This window comes from Condylura cristata, unplaced genomic scaffold, assembly GCF_000260355.1.
Source record: "Condylura cristata isolate star-nosed mole 26May11 unplaced genomic scaffold, ConCri1.0 scaffold00026, whole genome shotgun sequence".
In the NCBI taxonomy this organism is placed as follows: Eukaryota; Metazoa; Chordata; class Mammalia; order Eulipotyphla; family Talpidae; genus Condylura; species Condylura cristata.
This window is the reverse complement of record NW_004567127.1, coordinates 31,435,864-31,461,535: the sequence shown is the minus strand read 5'-3', so window position 1 is coordinate 31,461,535 and position 25,672 is coordinate 31,435,864. Positions and strand designations below refer to the sequence as shown.

At 45.1% G+C, this 25,672-nt stretch overlaps 1 protein-coding gene across 1 annotated transcript in view; it reads left to right on the top strand.

The window, feature by feature from the left end:
• The window catches only part of SGCD (sarcoglycan, delta (35kDa dystrophin-associated glycoprotein)), a gene marked incomplete at its 5' end in the record, with an annotated part of 197,934 nt that overhangs the window by 60,526 nt on the left and 111,736 nt on the right, over positions 1-25,672 (top strand). Inside the window, 2 exons of the mRNA XM_012730045.1 lie at positions 2,325-2,412; positions 8,046-8,165. Coding sequence (XP_012585499.1) covers positions 2,325-2,412; positions 8,046-8,165 — 208 coding nt within the window. The remainder of the gene's footprint in view (positions 1-2,324; positions 2,413-8,045; positions 8,166-25,672) is intronic.

The following is a 25,672-nucleotide window of genomic DNA, read 5'->3' as shown; positions in this document are numbered from 1 at the left end:
GGCTGCTCACAGTCCAATGATGAGTAATAGTAAGGAAGCATCTCAAGACTGACTAACACAAGGAGTTGGGGGTAGAAGGGATTAGCACAGCCACTGACCCAGCGATAGAAACCGAGATCCTTAGGCACCAAGGCCTGGATTACAAAGCGTAAGATCCAAGCAGGTAGCAGACTGCTGAAGGCTGCGTCTATCACAGACCCAAAAGGTGAAAGATAAAGACATGGAGGTTGAGCCCCTTGTGGGATCTCCTGTGCCTTTCAAAAATAGCAACGCAGGCTCATAAGTATCCCAAAGGGAAGAAGTCTGTATCAGGGCAGAATTTGCACCAGCACAGGGCAGCAGTCTTCTGTCCATCTGTGACTATGCAGGTGCTTCTTTCCACCCACTCTCTTCATCCGCAGGGAAGCAGCTTTCTGCCTGCCCCTGACCTGTACCTGCAGGGGCTTCTCTGTACTGACCTCCCTGAGTAGAGGCCGTTCTCCTAAAGCCTCCCACCTGCGACCATGCAGGCTTCTCTCAGCAAACCAGTCCCTTTCCGGCAGCTCCTCCTGTCGGCTTGTGCCTGGCAAGTGCCCAATACTCCTCTGTCCTTTTCCCCAATAAACCTGCTCTTTAAATATAACTGGGTTTCTGTCTTGTGGAGAAACTTGCCTGGGAACTCGCTGCAGGCCACTGAAAGGGGAGCGCTGGTGAAACCTTTCCCAGAGTGAACCCAAGGACCCCACACTAACCCCAAAAATGACATCACTAGCATTGCTTTCTGTGTGTGAGGCCCATGCCCAGTGTTGTTACTGCCCTTCAGACTGTGCCGTGTGGCAGTGAAGGTGTGTAGAGTAGAAAATGACCATCCACATTCATTTCTCCATAACAGCTGGCTGCTGACTGACTTGCTCTGTCAGAGAGTCATCTTTTATAAAGTTTGTGTCTCCAGTTTATGTCTCCATCCAGATTGGCAGACCCAGTGGGCCAAGTCCAACCTGTTCTACAAGGCGAGCGAACTGAAATCGGTCTTCACAGTTTGAAATGAACAGGGGAAAACAAGAAAGCATAATATTTCATACCCAGGAAGATTGTATTAAATTTTAAATTGTATTATATAAATTCAAATGCCATTATCCGTGAATAAAGTTTTGCTGGGACACAGCTATTCCCATTTGTCTATGTAGTCTTTTTTTTTGTTGTTTTTAAGATTTATTTATTTATACATACAGAACTGGAGTACAGGCCAGAGGCGGGGGGTGGGGGGTTGTCTCTGGGTTTACCAGAGACAGAGCGGGGAGCAGAACAGGCAGATTGACAGAAATACACTGCTGAGGGGAGCAGCAGGCGGGCCAGGAGTGGTCACTTCCGGGGCCGTGGATCAAACTCTGCTGCTACAGTGGTTGCTATATTGTCACAGTGCTATGCTTTAACATACTGTGCCACCAGGAAGGGCCCTGTTTATGTAGTCTTTATGGCTGTTTTGTACCAAACAGATTTAAGTAGTAACCGCAGAGACCAGATGTCCCAAAAAATCTAAAGTATTTCAGTCAGATCCTCTTTAGTAGCAGCCCCTGTGCAGAGTAGGCTTAGCTGGGGTGTGACTGGGCACTGAATGTGAGGTAGGTGTAGTGTAGTGTAGTCAGGAAGGAAGGCAGAGACCACCGCAGTGACACCAGGTCTCCTGGATTTGGGATGAACCTGTCACGAATGTCTCTGCATAGAGAAGAGTCTGGTCTCCCTAAGGAGCAGCAAGACTCAGTGTCGTGACTGTGGGAGGACACAGAGTTCTGGTTTTTCATACAAGCTTCCTACTCTCCACAGGGGACACTGAGAGGCTTCCTGGAGAAGGAGACTTTGGTAAACTAGAAAGAGATAGTTAGAAAATAATCAGTCATTCCTGATGAGTCTGTATACCACAGCTAAGTACTGTCTGCAATAAGATCTAAAGTGGGGCTCTGTGCCCCACTAGTCTCTGACCAGTTATAACATATGTGTGTGTGGAATGTGGTATGTGTGAACATGGATTTTGCATGTGAGAGAGAACATGGTATTTGTATGTTTATGTGTGAACGTGGTGTGTGTATATCTATGATTATAATTTGTGTTAGGGAAATCTGTTTAGAATCTGTCTCTTAATCTGTATGCCTTAGAGGGGGAATCCATTTTGGATAAATGCCAATGACTTATCACATTTATGAGGCCATTAAAGCACAGGGTTTCTACAAAAAGATGTATCTATCAGAAGGTAGCTAGACCAGACTAGCCTTGGAGGTGGGGTCCCCAGTTTGGTCCTGGAACCAGCTACTGGCCTGCTGATGGGTATCTCTCTGCTCTCGCTGCAGGGCAATGCTCTCTACTTCAAATCTGCCCGGAATGTCACGGTGAATATCCTCAATGACCAAATGAAAGTGCTCACGCAGCTGATCACAGGTAAGAGGACCAGTGAGAGCCTTGCAGCAAAACGCCGAGAGACAAGAAGCAGGGTGGCTTTCAGAGGGAGGTCCCCACATGGACCCCAGAAGGCATTGTCTGTGTCCCAATTCCCAATGTGGAGAAGACACTGCTGCTTGGGCTCCGGGTCTCTCTCTACTGATGCATAGTCTTGTCCTCTTAACAGATGTAAAACCCATGGTTCTTGTTTAGGGGAAAATGGACTTAAGTAGCAGAGCCAGCTTCGGCAACAGCTCTCATCCACCGTACCTGGAGCAACTGGCTATCTGTGAATCACTGAGAACTCAGTGTACCCAGGTCTCTGCACCCCATATTCACTGGGGTGTAGAGGATTTGTGATGGTAGAGCCTGTTCCAGGTTGGCCAAAGGTGCTGACTTTGAACCTAAATCAATTGCAAGTGCACTGCTCCCTGAACTGGATGTGTCTGAGTGGAGGCTTTTCTTGCAGCTCCTAAGCTCAGTGGAAAGCCAGCTGGAGTTAAGCTGCATCTTCCTGAAATACAAGCATTATCATTCACAGTAATGAATGCTAAAATAAACTGGGGCCACAGAGCAGTGGAAATGTGTCCCCTGGCCTGCAAAGTCCCTCCTGTGAGATTATGAACAGCAGTGACCTGGGGCCATTATGCATTCCCACCATGCACAGGGAAAGGTGTCTGTGCTGGATGGCATGGTGACACTTCCAGATGCAGCAAATCATTTGTGTGGCCTGAGGACTAAGAAGAAACTCTGCAGATGGACTTTTTGAGAATCTAGTTACCCCAAAGCCCCAAATTATTACTGTCACTAAAACATCTGGAGCCCCACTCCTGAACACAGCCTGGAGGGAGCAGGAGCTTTGTGCCCACTGTCTAGTCTTCTGGGGAAACAGCCTCTCTCCCTTGAGGGCTCTGCACCTTGGTGTCTGGAGATTCACTGCAGGTGGGTGCCTGGCCACCCCTACTGGGGGAGCGGGGATGGAAGAAATACTGCCTGGCAGCCCTAACCATAAACATGTTGTTCCAGCGCAATCGGCTTGTCGGCCTGGCTTATATAACATCTGGCCGGCAGTCACATTGCTAAATAATTAAATAAACAGCTTCAGTAAGCAATGATTTAAGCGGCCTGTACAAAATTGCCTCCAGGAGGGAAATCAATCCAACCTCCAGCTCCTAGATTCCTGCACTCAGAAGGAACTTATTTAGCCTGTTGATCATTTGCCATTTGTCTGCAGAGAGACTTAGTCTACTTGAGAGATTTTGTTCTGATAAAGCTGGAACTGTCCAGAGCCCAATTATTCAGCACAAGTCCCTAGGTGCCCCTCCCTGGGCTTTGTGTTAGTCCTCTCTTTCCCTCTCTCCTCTCCCCTTCTCTCTCAGGCCCTCACCTGCTCCTCTTCCTCCTACTCCCTCCTCTCTTCCCCATTCTCTTCTTCCTTCCCTTTCCTATGTCCTCTGTCTCCCTCCATGCTGTCTTGCCTCTGTGTCTCCCAGAGCCCAGGTGAGGTCGTCTCTGGAGCTGTGCCTTCTATCCCTAACTCAGAAGAGAGCTAAATTAAAATTTCATAGGCAGGACACCTCTCTAACCTGACCCCACCTACACCGATACCAGCAAGAGGCTCCCAAGATGATTTAAAGAGAAGATAGTAGATGTGTTCAAAATAGTAGTGTGAGCACAGACACACACACACCTGCCCTTCAGGGTTCCTTTCACACTTACACCTGCATGGGGATCACAGAGCCAGGATGGGTTTCTGGAGACTGTTAGGCAGGATGATGTGCTCCTCCTAAAGCCCCCCTCCCCCACCCTGTACCAAGTGTATAAACCACCCTAGGATTCCACAGTTCTCCTGCCTGCCTGTGATTCAGGAGCCCAGAATAAGGGCCAATCTTGACAAGGCAATCTTTTCACCTGACACAATACCTTAAATGATAGGTAGGTTCCCAGCCCAGGGCACAGAAGAACACTGGACCCATAAAGTAACTGATTGCTGCCATCTCAGTAAGATGTCCAGACAGAGATTCCTCTGATCCATAAGGAGGACATTTAGGGGAGTCTTCTCAGCATTCTTGCCAGTTTAGGGAAGGGTCCCAACATGAGAGCAGTCAGAGGCAGAAGTAAGGTGTGGCAGCCTCTAGGCCTTGTGGCAGCCATATTCATGGCTGTGGCTTTAACTGGGTGACTGCAACTACAGCTTAATGGGTCCCAGTTCTGTTCTTGAGTAAAGCATCAATTAAGGTGGTACTTCTCCCATAGACTACCATGCCTAGAGGGAGTTAACTGGAGATTAGTTTCAGGTTACAAAAAATGATTTTGGTCCATCCCAGAAAGGAACAGTGGGCTGGGGAGGGACTTCCTAACCAGTGCCCTTTTGCATTTCATTCTAGAGTCATTTTTTAAAAGGTTTCAACCAAGTCCTGGGAGGTTTGCAGCCCCAGGTAAAATCAACAAAGGAACAAGACATCCACACCACTAAGCCAGCATCTGCCCCATGGGGTTTGACTAATAGTTCCATTACTGAGCGCTCTACCCACACCTGGGTAGGTCCTTGGTCAATCCCATTGTGTATGCCGAGAAGTCCTGAAACACAAGAAAACTTGATTGTGTCCTGTTCTCTGACTGCTACAACCTCTGCAGTCTCTTTTCTGGCTCACAGCACACTTGTAGGTCCACGATCATCTCTGTTAACACACAACTGATGTTCTCCACTCCATAGTGGTCATATCTTGCAACGGCCCAGGTCCATGCAGGCAAATTCCAGACATTTGGTCGCCCATCTACCCACAGATCTGGGTGCAGGGGTGGCATTCTGTGCCTGTCCTGTGCCCATCATGTGGTCATGCATTATTCATTCATCTTACCTGTTGACCTTGAGATCCCTTGTCTTTGTGGTCATTTGCTCTCACCTTGATGATGGTCACAGTGATATTGTCTAGGTCTCCCACCATTGGAGAGTTCTGTGCTGTGTCTGCTATTTCAGTCTCCACCTTTTTTTAAAAAAAGATTTATTTATTCATACAGAACTGGGGTACAAGCCAGAGGTGCAGGAGATGGTGAGAGGCTCCACCAGAGACAGAGTGGGGAGCAGAACAGATTGACAAAGTAAACTGCTGAGGGGAGCAGCGGGTAGGTCAGGAGAGGTCTGCCACGCCATGAGGATCACCTCCTGGGGTTGGGGTCAAACTCACACTGAAGCGGCTGTGGACAGCTTGCAGTGCTGCATCCTAACCCGCTGAGCCACCAGGGAGGGCCCTCAATCTCCACTTTTAAGGAGCCTCTCCGGGGGCTTCTTTAGGTCAGAGGGCCAGTATCCTGGCACCAGATCAGGTCTGACAAATGGGCATGATTATGTGAATCAGCCAGGGCACCAGGTGGCTGTGAGGCTGCATTAGGAAAATGATGGCGGCCATGGACCCCAGTGTTGATGGCCCTCCTGCCAGCAAGTCCCCAGGTTTTACAACCCTTGTCTGCCTACAAAGCTCTTTATACACATACAGGGTAATTTGATCCTTTTAACCTTTCTATGAGGTAAATAGACTGGATGGAGTAGAAGAAGTCAAACTCTCTTCACTTGCAAGTGACATGAGCAAGTGTATGGGAAATTAGAGAGACTGTTCAGATGAACTACTAGAACTAATAAGTGTAGTCAGCTAGGTTGCAGGATGCAAGATCAATACAAAAAGGTCGATTCTATGTCTATAGACTAGCGATGAAATATCTGACAATGAAAGCAAGAAAGTACATTCACAAACATGCAGACAATAAACTATTTGGCAACAAGAGTGGCTTAAGAAATACAAGACCTATACAATGAAAACCACAAATCATTAGTGAATTAAAGAACACCAGCTACTAGCAGCAAAAGACAGCTCACATTCATGGACCAGTAGCCCTTCCACTTGGAACACAAATGGAAGCGTTTCTGTATAGCCCCTACAAACACACTGCCTTTTGGTGGTACAGGGGTACAGATGCTGAAAGTGAAGTGCAGAAAGAGCATAGAATTCACCCAGAATCACAATACCAGAAAATGAGAAAGCTAGGACCTGATTCGGTCTTGAGATTCTTTGTCTGATTGAAGGTCTTGATGAAGAGGACAGCTGAGCATCCATGGGCTGGCCTGGCCTTTTCTGCCAGACTTGAGTCCTGTATGAGCCTAAATCATCTCACAGACAACAACACCAGGAAGGCCACTTGGTAGCCATGAAGGATCAAAACAAAACAAAAAGGATAGACAAATACACGGATAGTATCTGTACCACCCAACATAGTCAAGTTCCCCTCTATCCTGGCTGCCATGGGTGATGATCTAATACCCATTATAGTTTTATCATAGTTCTGGCCTTCCCTGCTTCTGGGTAAGATTTATTAAGATGCCCATCATAAAATTGTTTCCATTTGCTGACAGCATCTACTCCAGAGCAGAGGCTCACTTTCTTAATCCCTGCCCCAAATAACCCAACCGAATCCTCTCACGGGTCCTTTTTTCTCCCCTTGCTGCCCCAGGGTTCCCTGGGGGGTGTGTACCCATCACGTTGGTGAGCAGTAGACCCTGTGCTCTGAGCTACCTCTGTTCCCAGTGGTCTTTGCCAGAGATGTAGAGGGCCCTTTCATCATTATTATTAATTGAGTGTCAGTGTTTTCAAAAATAATGAAGAAATGTGAAATGCCATGTAGAAATCTTTGGAACAATTTTGAAAGACCAGATTCTGGATTCTCCACTCAAAATTTTTTGTATGGGTTTCTAGATTAAAAGATAAGCTCCTGTTGGCCAGAGCTAAGTCCAGTAAGGACTTAGGCGACACTCCCAGTGGTTCTGATAAGCTTCTGCAGCCCAGTTATAGAAAGCCACCCGACCTTCAGGTATTCAGCTAGCCTGAACTGTCTCCTTATTTGTTTTTTATAAGAATACTAATACCATCATCACTGTTACTTTTCCCATAGCACCTAGAGCTCTTTATGATCTTCTCGTTTACTTATTAATAATTTTTTCCCATTTATATCTGTCCCCACCACAGATAAATGCTATGGGTTCAGGGCACCAAGTAGAGCATCACATCTTACTGTCAAGAGTAATACCTATTGTCATATGATAAACACTTCAAAATATAATTTTTTAATTACATGAAATTCTAATATAAAAGAGTCGGTAGCTCCCACAGTAATTAATTGCAGTAGATATAGCCTTCTCTTCTAGAAAATTATCTATACTAAGATTTGTCTGACATCAGTTCAACCAGTAGGGCCAGGGTGGTGAGTGATTTCAGAAGAATTTAAAGATGCCCATTCTGACAGTGACATCCGGTCTAAGATAATGGAGTCTCCTATACCTTCCTACTTTGCAGCTAACATCTACAAGCGTTTGACAGTAATTTGCTGGTTAGCTGCAGGGAATCTCATTCAAGCATTAGTTTGGAAGAAGGACATGATGGCCTTTAAAATTATAGCCCAAGAGTCTATGATTAAACATAATTGACAAGCTGTGGCTAATGTCATGAAGCTGATGTTCATAGTTCATTTCTGAGCCAACCCGCTTATGTTAAAGCCCAATGTGTATGCTCATATCTACAAAAATGCTCTTTGTAATTAAATGCACTGGGGCTCATGGACATCCCTTTTCTCTCCCTCTCTAGGTCCAAAAGCTGTCGAAGCTTATGGCAAAAAGTTTGAGGTAAAAACTGTTTCTGGAAAACTGCTCTTCTCTGCAGATAACAATGAAGTCGTAGTAGGAGCCGAGAGATTAAGAGTTTTAGGTAAGGAAACTTTCACTTTCTTGGTTTGATGCGATGGTGTATATTTCAGAGGGAAAGTGAAATGGTGTCTCGAAGAGTGATTTTCTTCAATTACCTGGATTCTCTTAGAGCTACATATTTGAACCCTCACCCCAAAGCCTGGTCTCCTGGAGAACTTTTCTCAGGTCATAAACTCTTCAAGGCATACCTGCCAACACTGAACTTCATATGGGAATATACGATCATGCCTTGAATATACTAGAATGCATCTTGTCCTCACAGACCTGCAGTGTTGCTAGAAGCTGTCAAACCTGTGGACATGATGCAGGTCTGAAAGGTGTGAATTAAGAACCTCAGGAACTGCTGAAAAGTGTGAGCCCATGTCTTCAGCCATGACCTACTGTGTTAGCAGCGCTGGTGGGTGGGTCTGAGCACAACTTTGCAGACACACTTGCCTGAATGTCCAGGTTCCACTATAGAGTCACTGAATTTGCACATCCAACTGTGTCCTCTGGGATTTACAAGGAAATGGTCTAACTTGGTGGCCTCAGTGTCCTGGTGCAGGAACCAATCTCACGCCTGCTCTTCATCTGTGGGATGTGGACGGATGAGGGGCCATGGCTCAGCCACTTTCCCTTTCTGTGCAGTGAGACTAAGAGCATCTGACATCTCAGGTTGTCCCAAGGGTTAAAGGAGACAATGGTATATGTGCATGTCCCAGTAGCTACCACAAAGTCCTACCCAGGAGCTGCAGGCAGTCGCCATTAAGCTTGCTGCTGCCACTACTGCTGTTAGCTAGTGAGAACACAGCATTTCGTCCTCTCTCACCCTCAGTCATTGACTATAGTGGCAAAGAGTTAAGAACTAGTCCTCTATGATTTTAATCCCCTCCCTGTCCTTTCCTAGCTGTATGGCCTTGAGTGAGTTATCTAACCTCTCTGTGTTGATAATTGTTCCTCTGTAAAATGGGGGTAATAGAAATGTCTACCTTCAAAGTTTGTTGGAAAGATAAAACGGTGCAGTCTGTCACAGGGGATTAAATAAATTGGATTAAATACATTAATTAATGAATTGGATTTAAAATAGCAAGCATTCACTGTTAGCTGTTACTATCTTATTATTGTAATAATTATTTACCTGAAGCTACTCTTTGTTCTCTGCATTATTAGCTTTATTTGGGATCTTCTTTCTTCTCATTACTACTGTCTTCTTTCCTTTTTTTAACGTATTCTTTTTTTAAGATTTATTTATTCATGTGTCCAAGAATTGGGGTGCAGGCCAGAGGTGGGGGGGTGTGGTGTGGTGAGAGGATTCACCAGAGACAGTGGGGAGCAAAACAGTCGGATGGACTGAAATGGTCTGCTGTGCCATGTGGGTCACCTCCCTGACCAGATTGAACTCTGAACTCGTGCTGCAGTGGCTGCGGACAGCTTCATGGCACTGCACGTTAGCAGTGCCATGCACCACCATGGAGGATCCGATGCAGGATCATTTTAGATGCGCAAAACCTTTGCCTTAGTCTTGCTGGACAAAAACCTCTGCTGCATCATTGAAGAACTCTCCCCAACTCATAAACTAAGGGCTGGACAATCACTGCACTTTGGCACTTATAGGCATGTGAATATTTTTGTCATCATTGTCGCTGAAGTTTGTGATTATTTCCCCTAGAGAATTTAGGACGAAATCTGTCTCCCGCCATCCTTAGAAACATTTACTTTTTTATGTAAGACCGAAGAAGGGAAGCATCATAATAAATACCACTGCTGCTACCAATCCCAAAAAGATTAAGAAATGACCACCCCACCACACACGTCTCCCAGCCACCTTCTCAGTGAAATGAGCCTGGTGTGGTGCAGAAATGAGCTTCCTGTCAGCTGGGATTCAGCCATATGGTGTGGAATGAGAGGCTTAGGCAATTTCATTTTCAGCTTAATGAGGACTTTGTCTGTTGGGGTTGTGATATGGCACAGGCTCCAGAGAGATGAGTCTGGGTGCCTGTTGCCTAGTAGAGGCGTGTGTACCAGGGTCTGCATTCTTGCTCAAGCATGTAGGGTCTCAGGTCTATCTGTCTCCCAAAGCTGTCATTTCCACAGGTGTGAAACAAAGAGTAGAAGTGAGAATGAGTGACTAGGACTGTAATCACGGGAAAAATCAGTCAGTTTAGGATCAGGCTGTCAGGGCTGCTCCACCTGGACGTGTCTTACCTGCCCATGCTCCACAGTGAGCCAGCTTCACCATGAGATGGAGGGAGAGCTGGGCAGAGCTGTCGAGGTCTCTCTCCCTTTGACTTCCAGATTCTTGGCTCTTCCCATGGGGCTCCCACACCACTAATGCTGCTCTGTTCCCATCTCTAACCCTCCTGTCTTCCTCCAAGTGATGTGAAGTCTATACCTGGGGATGCATGTAGACACTCTCAAGGCTCACACCTGACTTTCTCTTCAGCCCACACATAGATCCAGTGCCAGCATGTGCTCTTTTCAGGTGACCTGGAGCTGTCTTTCATGGCCCCTTGTGCATAGAGGGCGCTCCAGTATGTCATGTGTGCACCTGCAGGAGCACACACGCCCCCTCCCAGCTCCCTGCCTCTCCACAGCTCCTTTCCTGAGGATCTCAGGGCCCCCCCTTCTCAGAGTCTTGTTTCCATGCCAGCTCTGGGCTTCACTTTCTACACAGGCATGCAAGTCTTTGTCATCCTTGTGTTTCCCACATTACACGTGTTCATTCAGATCTGAAACAAGAAAATTGAGGTTTGTAGTCAGACCCATCCATTTAATCACCAGAAAGGTATAAAATCAGTGTGCAAGATGAGACATGGTAAGAGTTTAGCTCTAATCATGAACAACACGATTAAATATTAGACAGGAATGGCTTTTCCAAAGCAGCGAGGGCAGAGGCTCCCTGAGAGCCAGCGCCTCTGAGAGGCGTCTTCCTGGAGACACCGAGGAAAACCTCATTCTGCTTTTCATTAATGACCAATTTCACTGAACAATGAATTGGACATTATAGCATTTATAAACAAAGCATAATTATAAAGTGTTATTTTAATTGTTAATTAGATCTATTTATACTCTAGATTAGTTCTTAAATATGTCCTCTAGATGCCACTTGATGTTAATTATCTGGGTTACATTATTATCAATTGAAAAACATTTTTAATTAAATCTAAACCCATTTAAATTAGCATAAGATTTATAGAAATTTAAATGTGGCGCATTTTTTTCTAGGACAGCAGATGATACATTTAGCTTTTTGAATGAGTTTTTGATGAAACTCTTTACTGCAACCAGGCAGTAATAATTATTAGGTTGAAAGAAGGGGGTGTTTTTAAGTTGAGTCCATTTACTGATATGGTGTGTATGTGTGTTTTGTATGGGTACACTTATATCTTCTAATCATTGCTTCTGGCACTTTGGAGATACAGGGGTGAATGCCATGTCCTGTTCCCTGTTCTCTGTCAAATCAGAGATGAGATGCATATGCAGATGTCCAAGAGCCCAAGCCGAAGACAAGTCACATGGTTCTACAGATGACAAAAATCCAGTGGTGCTGGCTGGTACTTTAAATGAATGTGCTCTTATTGAGTGTGCAGTGGGCAGGACCGGAGGACCTCGAGGGAAAGTGCCTGTTGCATGAATGGAGTAGCAGTTGGGACTCACTTGGCTGTAAATGAAATAAATGCAACTCAGAGCCAAAGGTGAGAGAAGTATTGCCTCAAGTGACGGAAAAGTGCAGTGACTTCAGGCTAATTTGGGTGGGGTGGCTGAAATAATACACCCCAGTTCAGTCTGTTTCTCTAATCGTCTCTCAGTTTTGTTTTCTAGTCTTGCATTCTGTCTTTACATCTACTGACAGGCAGAAAGAGGGCATCTTCCCTAAACTATCAATACACCCAGCAAATTCCTGGGTTTTGCACTTCCTAGCCTGACTTGGGCCATGTGTCAATCCCTCAATGAGCCATTGTGACCAGGAGGAAGGTGTGTGATGGTCAGCGAGGCTGGGTCAGTTTCTCACTGGTTGAGCCTCCTCAGATAATGGCTGCCAGCAAGACAGGGGTGGTTGTCCAAAGAAAAATGGGGATGCTGTTTCCAGGAGAGGGGATGGATGCCAGGTGAAGAAAAACAGCAAATGTTCATCATACTAATCAAGGGTACCATTGTGGGAGACCATGACCACTGCACAAGAGAAAGGAGACCCCTAAGATTGGCAATGGACAAAACTTGCTGTCCTTCCTATCTTGCTTGCTGAGCTCCCCTGCCACACCCCTGCTGGTTTCATGCCCCCTCAGCCCCGGTTTCCTCTATCTCTGCATAGACTTCTCTTTTCCAGTGTAGATAAAAAGGATCTCTTCTTCTTTTTCTTTTCTCTCTCTTTTTTTTTTTTGTTCTTTGTTTGTTTTGTTTTGTGGCATTGGGTGTTCTATCTTCTTTTATGACTCAAGTATCCCTTGTTTTGACCACCTTAGATGAACAGTGTGCTCCTGCCATCAACGTCTGTACCGAGAGTTGTAAAGGAGGGCCTGGAGTCAAATCAGGACCAAACGGTGGCCTGGGTCAGGAGCATTTACCAGAATACTGTCCTACTCGTGGGCTTGGTTCTTGGCTGCTCTCACACATCAGTGGCAGAATCAAGTGGTTGAGACAGATCGTGCAATCCACAAACCCTAGAATACGACACTTGACAGAAAAAAAAAAATGTTTTGCTGATTCTTGGTTTGTTCTTTTATTGTGTTTTATTCCTCTGCAGAGCAGTTACCAGAACATGACATGGATGTGGGCGTGGTTTCATCCTGTCCACATTTGAATGGCAACTTCATGGCCACAGGAACTTTTGTTTTACCAGAGTGTAGAACAGTGTGATGCACAGGAAGTGCTCAGTAATACTTGTTAAGAATTTGAATGTTGGATTGTTTTATAGCCAATCATCATGTGAAGAAAAGCAGGGAGGACTTTTCCATGTGTACCCTAAGTTAGAGAGAATAGATGGGAAAGACCAGCTTGACCCAGAATTAACAAAACATGACAATTTGGAGGACCAAGATGTATGGAAGAGGGAGCGAGTTAGGATGTCTCTGGTGTTGTGTGCCTTGTCAGTCAAACAGTTGTGGTGTAATTAAGAGAAATGGACAAGAGCAAGAGCACACTCAGATTGGGATGAAGAGTTCAGCTGCAGATGCACTGGGTCTTGATCCCTGAGATCCTCCCTAAGGAAAGAACCCAATGTCCAATGAGAAATAGCAGCAAAAATGCCCACAGATGGTTTGATGGCTGACCCTGTGGCTGAGAAGAGGAATTAGGGTCATTCCTACAGAGTGAGCAAGTGAAGTCTGGAGAGGAGATCACATCAGAGGGTACCATGAAAAGAATATAGAGGGTCCCCTCAGAGTATCCTCAAAAATCACTCAGCACCCCCAGCCCGGGAACCATCCATTTCTTCCTCAGAATAGTTGCTTTACTGAGGCCATGACACCCTCCTGGGGCATCTGCAGAAAATGAGGGCTGTATCCTTTGCTCTTAGGCTTGTTCTCATCCCTCTGCCTCCCACCCTGGCAGTGAGAAGGAACTCAAAGATGAGAATGGGATGAAAGTGGGTTCTGCCGACCTTACCAACAATACAGTATTGCCTATAACACTCAAAGTATGAGCAAATGTGTGTGAGCACTGCTTTCCATTCCTTTGCTGTTGCCGTCATCTGTTCCTCTTCTTTCTCTACCTCTCTGAATATCTTGTCAGTGCTGGAAGGAAGCCTGAGAGAGGCTGAAGGATGTTTGTGAAAAATGGAGCAGAGGGGACAGATTAGCAAGATGCAGCAGAGAAAAGACACCAGGCTGGCTTCCTCCAGATAGTCACACCCAAATCACAGCTACACAAAGACAATAACCCCTGAGGGGTCAGTGAATGGTAATGCAAAAGTAGAACAGCTTCTCTGATAGAGGAGAGCCATTGACCTTTGGGAGAGGAGAGCCTTCCCATCTCATAGGAACATTTGCTTCATAATCAGATGAGCCTCAAACTTGCCAGGGCCCCCTTCTGCCCACTGTGACCCCTAAAGGGGACTCCTGCTGGGGATTCAGCTCTGCTGCAAGGGTTGCTGTTTGTAGAATTCTTTGGCACCTCATCACACAGTTGTTTTATTATTTACAGGAATGCAGGTGTAATATATTAGATCATACAGATATACTTCCCATAAATAATGTAGTAAGGAAACCAAATATGAAAAAGGTCTCGGATAAGCAACCCCAACCTTAATCAACCAGAGTTACTTAATGAGAAAAAGTGCAGTTCTACCACAGAGAAATGATAATGGGGTTCATCTGAAATGTTTGTGGGAGCACAGCTCTCCTGAGTCCCCAGCCAGCCTAAAGCTCAAGTGATGCAGCCACCTGGCTTCCTGGCCCCCTGCACCCTTCAAGTCCAGCAGCCTGAGCCACCGAGTTCATTTCTCCCCCAAGCTCGAGGCAGGAGGAAAGGCACCCGCTGGGCCCTGAACATGTTTCCCTTTGGCAAGAGGGAGATGTGATTTCATGGCAACATAAAGGATTCATGGTTCTGTGGCAGTGTCCCCAGCTGTCCCAGCGTGTCGCCCGAGGAGACCTCCCCATTGGCTGAGACTCTGTCTCCTTGGGCTGCACATGGCAGGGTGATGAGGAGGAGGGGAGAGGCAGCTGGGGACCTGTGTCAGCTTTGGAGTTTGATTAAAGAGTTGATTACACTTACTATTTGGCTGTTTTGGAGGGAACCCACGCCAGCACTTACCCAGGGAGGGATGCGTTTCTGCTTTTTTTTTGTTTGTTTGGGGAACTGATGTGACTTTTAATTTCTCCATCAAGCTGCAGCTTGTGCGCGTGGAAGCATCTGCTGGTTTGTCTTAATCGTCGCTTTCTTCCTGCCGGTTCTTACCGAGAGCACTGTCCTTTCAAATGAGGACAGGAACTTCTGCCAGGCCATCTTCAATGTCAAGAGGCTTTGCACACAGTCTAATGCTATGGTCTCCTTTCTCATTAACTCTGCTAGCTGCTGCCGAACATTCTTATGCAACTAAAAGTCACCTGAGTTGAGAATTTTTTTCTTCCTAGCAGAGGCCAAGGGGAATGTTGGTATTCCACAGTGACACTAGGAATTTAATGAGATGACAATGTGAATAAGAGACTCTCAGTGTGCAGAATAGAGAAGGAAATTAACTTTGTTCTCCATTATTGGAGGAGCTAGAGTCTCATTCTACTTATGTGAGTGGGAGCAAAGAGCTAAAAATACTTCGGTCAGGGGTTAGGCATCCCCTCCCACTTAGCTTTGCCTTGCTCTTTTCCAGTTGTTCCTTTTGCACCCTGCCAGGATACCCTGGGAGTAGCAGGTTGGGTGGGACAGGTGACTCAAACAAAAGGAATAAGGGGAGAGAAAGGAGACACTCCACGGAGCCCTTCACGGCACAAGGTTGGAGCCAGTACCTGAACCTCTTCTCTCAGGAACAGCAGTTGTGTGGGACTGCAGATACAGCCCCTGTGTCCTGCTTTGGCCCCAAGAGAACACGTCGAGTGAGTTTCTAAGACTCTGAAATCTCACATCCCCTCTGGGCAAGGGGGTTAACAAGAGAGTCGATGCAACATACAGTCCTTGGCACAACATCAGTGCCGGGACCAGAGGGCTGCAGCCTCTCACTATTTGGGGTCGAGCATCAACTGTGAACTCTCACTCATTGAGTTCTGTGGAGGACAGTGCCTGAGAGCTCCTTGATCATAAGCAGGTCATGGTCTAGCAGGGGTAGCAAAGCACAGAGCCAGTGGAGTATTAGAATAGCAGTGAAAACATCTTCTAAAAAATGGAGCGATAAACACAAGATGAACTCGGTTTCATGTGTGCCAGGAGGACTTGACATGCCCACAGAGGTGGCCCAGCAGCTTCCTGGAGGAGAGATGAGGGACTGTGTAAGGGGTAGGGTGGGGTTGACTGAGCAAGTGGGGTAGACAGCTGCCTCCTAGACAGAGGATCAGCAGAACCAGAGACCAGCAGCCCAACTCTGGGTGATGGAGGAAGTGGGTGATGGGCTGCCTTTGTTTTTTTCCAGCAAATGAGCACATTTGGATTCATATTTGGGAAAGAGACTTTCATTATCAGCATAGAGTGAACAGCAATTGCTTACTTCCTCCAAAATCCCACTTAAGGAGCCCTTCTGCAGTTCTGCCAGAAACTTCTCCCGCAGGGTAGCGGACTCTGCAGGATGTGGTGGAAATATTGGGAATATTAGGTTTGGTTTTGATATTATAAGCCAAAAAGAAAAGTCAAGTGTAATCAGATGCTTCAGCGTTATTTATGATCCAAGAACTTTTCAGAAAGGAAGGCAGAGACAGCCACAAGAAGGTGGTTGGCATTATTTAGGCCCTCCACTATGTCAGTATTTCTCCCTTAAAAAGAAATTCAATAATAATCAAATGTTAAGCATTTAAACGATCCAACTTTACCCTGGGCCCTTACCCGCCTGGAAACCACAGCCAAGCAAGACAGACAGATGTTTTAACTTGTATTTGAGAAGAATGTGTCTTATCATGAGGAAGACAAGATTTCATAGACATATAAAATGAGGAGATTTTTACCTAATATTGCAAGGAGAGGGACGTCTTCTCAGTGGAAGTGACCTGAGACTGGAAGGCCCAGGTAGAGTGAATCAGGTACAAGGAGTGAGAGAGAAGTGCTCCCTGGAGTGTACAAGGCCATGGGCAAGTCTGACCTCTGGGGAAAAGTCCAGCAAAGTCAGAAGGTAGAGGCAAAGGAGCAGGGAGCTGGACATGAAAGTAGAGAGGCCACAGTTATGAGAGTTAAGTTATTACCAGCTCATTCCATACAGAAGACTGTTTGAATTTTTTTTAGATACGTTAAATCCATTCTTCATAACTTTCACTACTATACTCATTTTACATATGAGATACTGACAGAAAGTACATTCCCCCAAGATTAATTAGCAAGTCATATCTCAACCCGGGCAATTTAAATCTAGCATCTGTATTTTGCTTGTTTTTTTTTTTTTTTTTTAAGAATGCCTTGTTGGGATCTATTTGCATATATCACAAAATCCACCAACTTAAAGCATGCAATCCAGTAGTTTAGAAGACTTTTTCACATCCATCATGGACACATAACTATCAATATATATACACATGTGTAGTTTCTGTGGTGAGTCTGTGTATGTTGTGTGTGTGTGTGTGTGTGTGTGTTAAGTGTGCCATAGGCTAGGTCTGAGGGTTGTTTACATAGTGTGCTTCATCTGTCCTATGCATCTATAATTATTCCATGTGCATAGATCATTATGGGGATGTGTGTATCTCTATAAAACTATAACATTATTGAGGCCACTTTGTCATATCGAGGGATCTAGACTTCAGTAGAATGGGAAGACATTGCAGGGCTTTGAATGGGGTATATGACAAGATCTGATTTCTAATTACAGGATGCTGTGAGTATAGCATACAACTGAGGGGTACCCATGGACCCCAGACTATTAAGAAGTCCAGCTATCTGCACTCACAATGTCAAAGGAAGCGACTTAGTATGAAAAAAAAATAATAATAATAGAATCGATGTGCATAGAGAAGGACTTCAAATCATAATTTCCCACAAAAACTCCAAAAATGACCCATCCTCTTGTGAGTAAATGCCCAACTAGACAGGTTAGCCTCAAGTGGAGCCACTAAGTCCCAGAAACTGGCCCCAAGTCTAAGATAGCTTCTGGCAAGGAGTCCCAGGAGAGGGCCAGGCAGGTCTCAGAGAGTTAGAACCAAAGGAGAGAATCAAAACACAGCTCATGCTCCACCATGAGGTCAGGCTAATGGCTGCCACTGACTCTGCCAAGAACCAGGACAGCCTCCCCTGTGTCTCTCACGCATGCTTCTCTCCCAAGTGTCTTTACATGGCTCTTTGCAGGTGTCTCTCCCTTTGCTTCTACCTCCCATTATATATATATCACCTTGCTCCTTCCCAGCTGCACTGCGGCACCCCCCACCCCTTCAGAAATTCTGGGCCATGGCCTTCTGGCAATTCTAGTCCAAGATATCTGCCTTGGGGCCAGGGAGAAGTACTCATTCTGTGGCTCTTCCCCTTTCTCAGAGCTGTGGCTGTAAATAAGGATCAGTAGGGTGAATTGGACACTAGCCAACATGTTCTTAAGTCCGTACTTGGCACTTTAGTTAGAAAGACATTCCCAATTATGACTCAGCTATAAAAAATAAGGTATGAAATGCTGCCTGCCATTTGCTATAACATAGGTCACTCTTAAGAGGTTGATGCTAAGTGAAACAATTCACAAGGAGAAAGATAAACAGTGTACACTCTCACTCGGATATGGAGTGAGAAACAAAACAAAGGGACACAGAAAAACAAGCGCTTAGATTTGGAGACCAGATCGGTGGTGACCAGAAGTGAGGAGGAAAGTGGGATGATAAATCAGGTAAAGAGGGTCCATTTTAGGATAGCGGATGGAAAGTTGGCTTTGGGTGTAAAGCATAATGTCTGTATGCCTGAAACCTGTCTAATGTCATAAGCTAATAAAACATCAATAAAAATTTCAAAAATCAGACATTCTGAAAAGAAAATGATACAGCCTGCTTTACAAAACTCGCTGGCTCACAAACAACCACATTGCTGCTTTGTATCTCCACCGAAAAAGAAACGAAGCTTAAGGACCATGAGCAAAGCCCCAGCGTGGCCTCTGGGCTCAAAACCAGTGTATTGTTCTGCTGTAAAAGCCCTTGTACTGCATCTTAGGCTAGGGGGCAAAGTTTAGGGGGCAAAGTTGCATTAACCAAACAAAGGAGAGAGTGGATTTGAAATCAACATGCAGGATACCTATGAACCACCAAGGAAGAGAGTGTGCTTTCCTGCGGTGTTAAATGCAGCTGAGCTGCCAAGGAAAATGTGTCTCCCTCCTGACTTTTGTCTCTATGCCCCACTGACTCCTGGAGTTTCTGGTACTTCTCAGCATGGGAATTGAGGGTGTCCTCGATGGAGTTCAGAACAGGTTTGTTTGACCTATTTCTTCCAGGAATCTGAAAAGATGACCCTCCTTAGTCAGTTCCAACAAAGATTTCTGGGGGAGCAAAACAGAATGCTGGCATCTTGGGTCTCTAAGGTGTGGTATCTACCTGCTGTTGGGAACTTACGCTGCAATATGTGAGGTGAGAAACATGTCAGAGCAGCTCATGTGCAAGGCTATGCACCCTAAAAGTGACCCAGAACATTGAGTTGCCAGTATTCCAGGCAAGTTAGTTCTTCCCTGAGAAGTAAAGTTGAGTTGTCCTTCAAAGGCCAAAGATCTCATTGGCTGGGGCCAGAGAAGTTGTCCCCTTGGAAGGACTTAACCTAGAAAGCCATTCTTGTTTTGTGGCCCAGCCTAGGACCTGAACTTTGTGTAAGAACTGATGCCCGGATCAATGAGGGATGAAAGGTGGTAATGATTCTGGCTCCTCTCTTCTTCATATCATTTCCAAAAATAAAATTTGAAGGAAATGAATTATCGTGTAGACATTGGACTGAAGGGTTTAGATGCCTTTTTCCTCTTGCTCTCCCCATCTTCTCACTGCCCACTTTTTTCCATGATTCTCAGACAGAACAACGGTACCAGCCCAGGAGGCTACTTTGGGGGGATGTCTGTGCTCTCAACACTCATGTGTGTGCCAACACAGAGCAAATGAACCTCTGAGACCTGAATGTTCTGTATCAAGTTAGGCTGGAATATTTGTATGGGATATTTTTGCTGTCAGCTTTATATTTTAGTAAAATTTTATTGCCTTACCATTGATTTAGGAAACAATATAAATTTGGGGGTACATGTTCGCCTCACCACTACCAAAGTTCTAATGCCCTTCCTGCTCTCAGGTTGACTTACTTGATTGTTTAAACCACCCTCAGATTGTTCAGGGTAGAAAAAGAAAGAGAGAAATCTGCAAATGTCCAACTTAATATTAAGATATTAAGTGGTGAAGGTAGAATGCCTCCGCACCCCCACTCAGGTGAGCTGAGTTCCTCATACCTCAGGCCTGTCACTGAGAGAAGTGAGGCCTCTCAGTTTGCCCCCTGCAATAGGCAGAAAGTTCTGAGGGTGTCTATGACCTCTGAACCCTTTCCCAATGGACACAGCTACATATGGGGAGAGATATTTCCATCATCTCTGAGTGATATGCACATTTGGACATGTATTTTCCTATACGCTATTACACAAATTGCCCAACATTACCAAACACCAGCCAGAAAAAAAAGCTAGTGGCTTCAGCATATAAGAAACATTTCTGTGATATGACACATGCCTTGGTTACACACTTCCAAAAAACATCTTGTCGAAGGCCTGATAATTACCATCATTTCAAAGTAGCGATGAGTGTAAATGGTATTTTGAGATGAGTGCAATAACATTACTCTGAAATGAAATAATCTGTGATTTCTGTGGGTGACAGAGTGATAATTACTATAGGTCATGGTCTACATTCCTATGAAAGGAAGTGCCAGATTTCACATCAAGATTAGTGAACAATATGAGGGCAAAGTTCTAAGGCCCAATGATTTCTGCTCATAAAGCCTCACATCATGGTCCCCGGACAGGGTCCCGTGTCCACTGTCACTGCCAGGGAGCACTTGTCCTGTGCCATGCCCAGTCTCTTCATGGAGCTGAGCATGCAACTGGAACAGGCCAAGAATAGGACAGGATTATAAATTGCGAGATCTGGGCCCTCCCTGGTGGCACAACAGGTTAGGATGTAGCACTGCAAGCTGGCTACAGCCAATTCAGTGTGAGTTTGATCCCTGGCCTGGAGCTGACCCATATGGCACAACAAACCTCTCCTGTTTCATCTGCTTCTCCTCTCAGCAGTGTACTTCGTCGATCTGCCTGTTCTTCTCCCCACTCTGTCTCTGGTGAATCCTCTCACCACCCCTGAACCTCTTGCCAGTTCTGTATGCATACATAAATAAACCTTTAAAACAAACAACAAACTGCAAGATCGAGATCTGGATCTATCATTTCTTGTTTATTCACATAGACTGGGTCTCCTGTTTCATCATTAAATTCTGAGTGGGGTTAGCTAGAGCTCAGAAATGTTGCTACCAATCGTATTTCTCTACAAGGGTATTGTTATCACCCCATCCCTAGAGGATCCTTGGCAATGTGTAAAGAAACTTCTGACTACCCCATCTGGGTAAGGCAGGGCTACTGCTACCTAACAGGTGGACTCCAGGGACATTGCTCACTGTCCACCGTGCACAAAGCCTGCCCAAACAAAGGTGTTAGTAACCCTGAGTTTGAGAAGCTCCAGGTCAAGGATCAGGTGTACATCACACCAATGAAGTTCCACAGGGAATAAATAGTTGTCTTTGTTCTATGCCCTCCACCCCCGGGATCCTGCCCGTCCTGCTCTCTGGTCTGTCCTGTTGCCAATGCTATTATCTGCCTCCAGACCTGACTGCTCACACAGCAGGTGCACAGTTAATGTGGCCACTGGTAAACGGTGACTTCATCCCCTCCAGCCTCCCACTGGGCACGTAGTTTCAGTGCAATGGCAGAGACAAGGCGCTGGAGATGACAGCTGGCGTGGGACGACCAGAGGTGACAGGAGTTGGGGTTTGAATCTGCCTCCCACCAAGCAGTGTATTCTCCTCACCTTTGTGGCTGAGAATTTGCATTGAGTGGTGTTTAATTCCCAAGTGAAACATTGCTAGCAGGAGGTTCTGTTTCTTCTACAGCACAACTTAGACCTCGCTTGCAGGGTGAGTCCTTTATTTTGTAGTCTTTTAGCTGAAATAGATCTTAAAGGCATTTATGACATGGCTGACCTTTTCTAGGCACTGAATATGGGTTTTCCACATTGCTTCCTGACCTTTACATTAGTCTACAGCTTGTTTTGATGTGTCCCAGAGGCCTTTCTCCATTGAGAACCAAGGTTATGTACTTGGAGATGAAATCTACCCTAATTTGTGCAATGAAATGTTCACGCATTGCCTGGGTATTGGAAACAGCAGCTGCTCTGTGTGTGTCTGGGTTCAAGACACGTCTTGCAGACTTCAGTAGTAGCTCAGGGCAAGCTTCAGGTGGGTGTGTCTCTATAAAATTCTGAGAAATGCTGGTATCAGTGGCGCTTCCTCCTTCTGGTAGATTTGGCCCAGTCCTGAGTGATTCTTCACATTCTGTTCCATTTCCTGTCCTGGTGAGTGGAAGACTTCTGTAGGGTCCCTGGGTCTCTGAAAAGCCTTTGATCTAAAGGATTGGGGAGTGTTTGCTTCGTCCATTTAACGAAGCTTTTCTTTGAGATGGTTCCATTTGTCACAAAAATCTGCACAGAGATTTTACATTGCTTGAGTAAGGAGATTCAGAAAAGTGAGACTGAGCTTATTGATTCATTAGTGTCTGGTGTCCTAAAGCTGGGGTGGGAATTTGAAGATCTATAAAAATACAGAAAGTTGAACAGACCTGGATGGCATTATGATCTTTCATTTTAAATTTCGTCTTAACTTGATCATATTTAGCTTACACAGCTTACTTTCAGGGGCTGTTTATTAAAGAGGCAGTTTTAAAAGATTTTGAGGAAGTCTCTATTTCATCCTGAGGGTATTCTCTGGGTGGCTGGATTTGTCCTAGCACCTGGATTTTACTGTGCAGGCTAAATCTGCTTGTTTCCAGCTCATTGGGACCTCGTGGATGGGATGAGCCATAGGCAGATACTGGATTTTATCCACTTTATAGATGCAGAAATTAAAACAGCTTAAAAGCTTTCAGTGTCACAGTAAATTTAGTAAGGAAGCCAAGACAGGAGCCCCAGGATTCAAACATATTAATGATACCTGTGGTACAATGCATAACATGAAAAACGATAGGCCATGGCTTAAAAACCTAGACCCACTCTATGAATGAATGCTGTAACTCACAAGTTTTGTCTTTCTCTTGACCTTTTTGTTCATTTTCTCTATAATGCACATTTAAGTGAAGCCATTCAATAGCTGTCTTTTTCCTTCAGATTGACTTCACTGAACATCCAAGGGGAGCAGGGGACAAAGGGGTGAAAACAGAGAGGAGAAAGCACAAAGGACTATGGTCAGAGTTCATGGGTGCTGTGGTGGTGGGAGAACTGTGGGGATTGCGCATGAGGGGAGAATTCAAATACTGTCCAAAAATGAACAACAATATATGATAATAAAAAATAGGGGCCTCCCTGGTGGTGCAAGAAGTTCAGATACAGCACTATGAAGCTATCTGCAGCCACTGCAGCACGAGTTTGATCCCCAGCCAGGGAGTTAACCCACATAGTGCAGCAGACCTTGCCTGTCTCGCCTGCTGCTCCCCTCAGCAGTGTGTCTCAGTAGATCTGCCTGTTCTACTCCCTACTCTGTCTCTGGTCAATTTCCTCCCCCCCCCCCACACCTCTACCCTGTACCCCAGTTCTTATATGCATGCATAAATAAATGGTGAAAAAAGATGATAAGTGTAGAAAAAAATAGCGATTTAAAGGTAAATAAATGAATGCTGTAATGCTACCTAGTAAAGTGTAGATACAAATATGCAATCAGGAAAACAAATTCATCACCTATAAAGATGAGGCAACAGAGAGCCAAGAGTGACTTGCTTCAGTTTATCAAAATGTGGGACAGGAAATACACTGGACATCTAAGATGTAAAGGGCTGTCTTTTGGGACTGTCTTCAGTCAATCTCAGTAACCCACTGATGAGTTCTCCTTTAGAGAATATATTTCTTAATGTACACGAGTTCTAGTATTTATTTTTCATTATTGATGAGAACTGGGCCAGCTTCATTTTTAAAATAAGACAGAGTGAAAAACTAATTGAGGGCAGGCAATCTTGAGACTTAAAAGCTAGTTCACATCTGAGTAGAAGGCATAACAGCTTTGGTCTTTCCTTCTAATTAGCAAACCCCAGAAAGGTAATATCCAGAATAGTTCAAAGCCATTTTCTCAATGAGGGTGCTGCGGAGGAAGAAGGGGGAGATAAGTGTCCTTGTGAATGAACCACAACATGAGCACCAAAAGGGGGTTCAGGGCCCTCCCTGGTGGTGCAGTATGTTAAAGTGCGACACTGTGAAGGTGCCTGCAGCCACTGCAGCACGCGTTCAATCCCCAGCCAGGAGGTGACCTCTTCTGTCTCACCCGCTGCTCCCTTCAGCAGTGGACTTCAGTAGCTTCACCTGTCCTGCTCCCACTCTGTCTCTGGAAAATCCTCTTAGCTCTCACACCAATGGCCTGTACCCCAGTTCTTGTATGCATTTATAAATAATAAAAAAGGGGGTGATGGGGTCCAGAGGACACGCCTGTCTTATCTCAAGCATATTCCACAATGAAATCCTGGAGCTCTGCCCATGTCCCTGAGGTGACATCATAAGCTGGCTGGCAACCTCTCTGAATCTTTGGTGTACAATGGAGGCAGGAGGGGGTTGAGGGCAGTGGAGCAGCTTCATTTGCACTACTTAGTCACTGTGGGACTAAACTAGGATTGCCCTGTAAAGCCTCCCAACAGTTCCTCGAATCTATAAAGTTCTCAACAAATGAACTATTTTTTTTTATCACTTAAAAAGTTCAAATTAATTCCCTCTCTGAAAACCTCAGTTTTCTTATCTATAAATGGAGATAATAGTTGTATCTAACTCTTGGATTTTCATAGCAATAGACTAGCATAATGCAAGCAGAGTGCCCAGATTAAGGTGAGGGCCAACCATTGTTCTCGTTAGAATATTGAACATTTCATAGAAGCCATCAGTTAAATGAACAGTTTAAATGAACATACAAAATAATATTTTTTTTAAAAAAAGAAATGTCTGAATTCCAGTAGCATAATCAACCTGCACAGGCTTGAGCAGACAACCAAAATGGTACTGATAAAAGTTTTGGAAAGAAACACAGAATGTCATTCTAAGGCAAGGAGTCACGTCAAAGAAAGACTGGGCTGTGCGTGAGTCCATGAAGTGAGACCATTCAAGGAATGCTGAGAAATCTGGGCTGTTATGAAGAGACAATGGGTAGGAAGAGAGCACTAGCTCCACAGAACCATGAGTTCATGCTTTCAGACAATATTTTCACAAGCCTGTCCGTTCATCCATGAAGGCCAATAGAAAGAATTCCCCTGGGACAACCAGTAACAACTAAACCCTACAGTCCACTTCTATTTAGGGCATGTCAGCAGGTCTAACCAAGCTCATGGCCCCCATACAGGCAAATTGTCACCTTTTGTTTCTTAGATTCTAACAAATATAGGGAACTTAACCAAGCGTCAGGGGGGAAAAAAAGACAAAACTAGAAGGCCAACTATAAATTGGAGACAAGTAGTAGGGAATGGGGAGAGAGAGGATCAAAACAGAGACAGGAAGAGCACACAAGAAGCTATGATGATGGGTCACGGGTGATGTGGTGGTGGGAATTTCATGGGGATTACACCTGAGGGAGAAATCAAGCAAAAATGAATGCCAAAGTAAATAAATGTATTTTTAAAAATCCTAAGGTATGGTGATAAGGGATTACAATTGAGATGGCTATGTTTTGTTTTTGTTTTTTTTT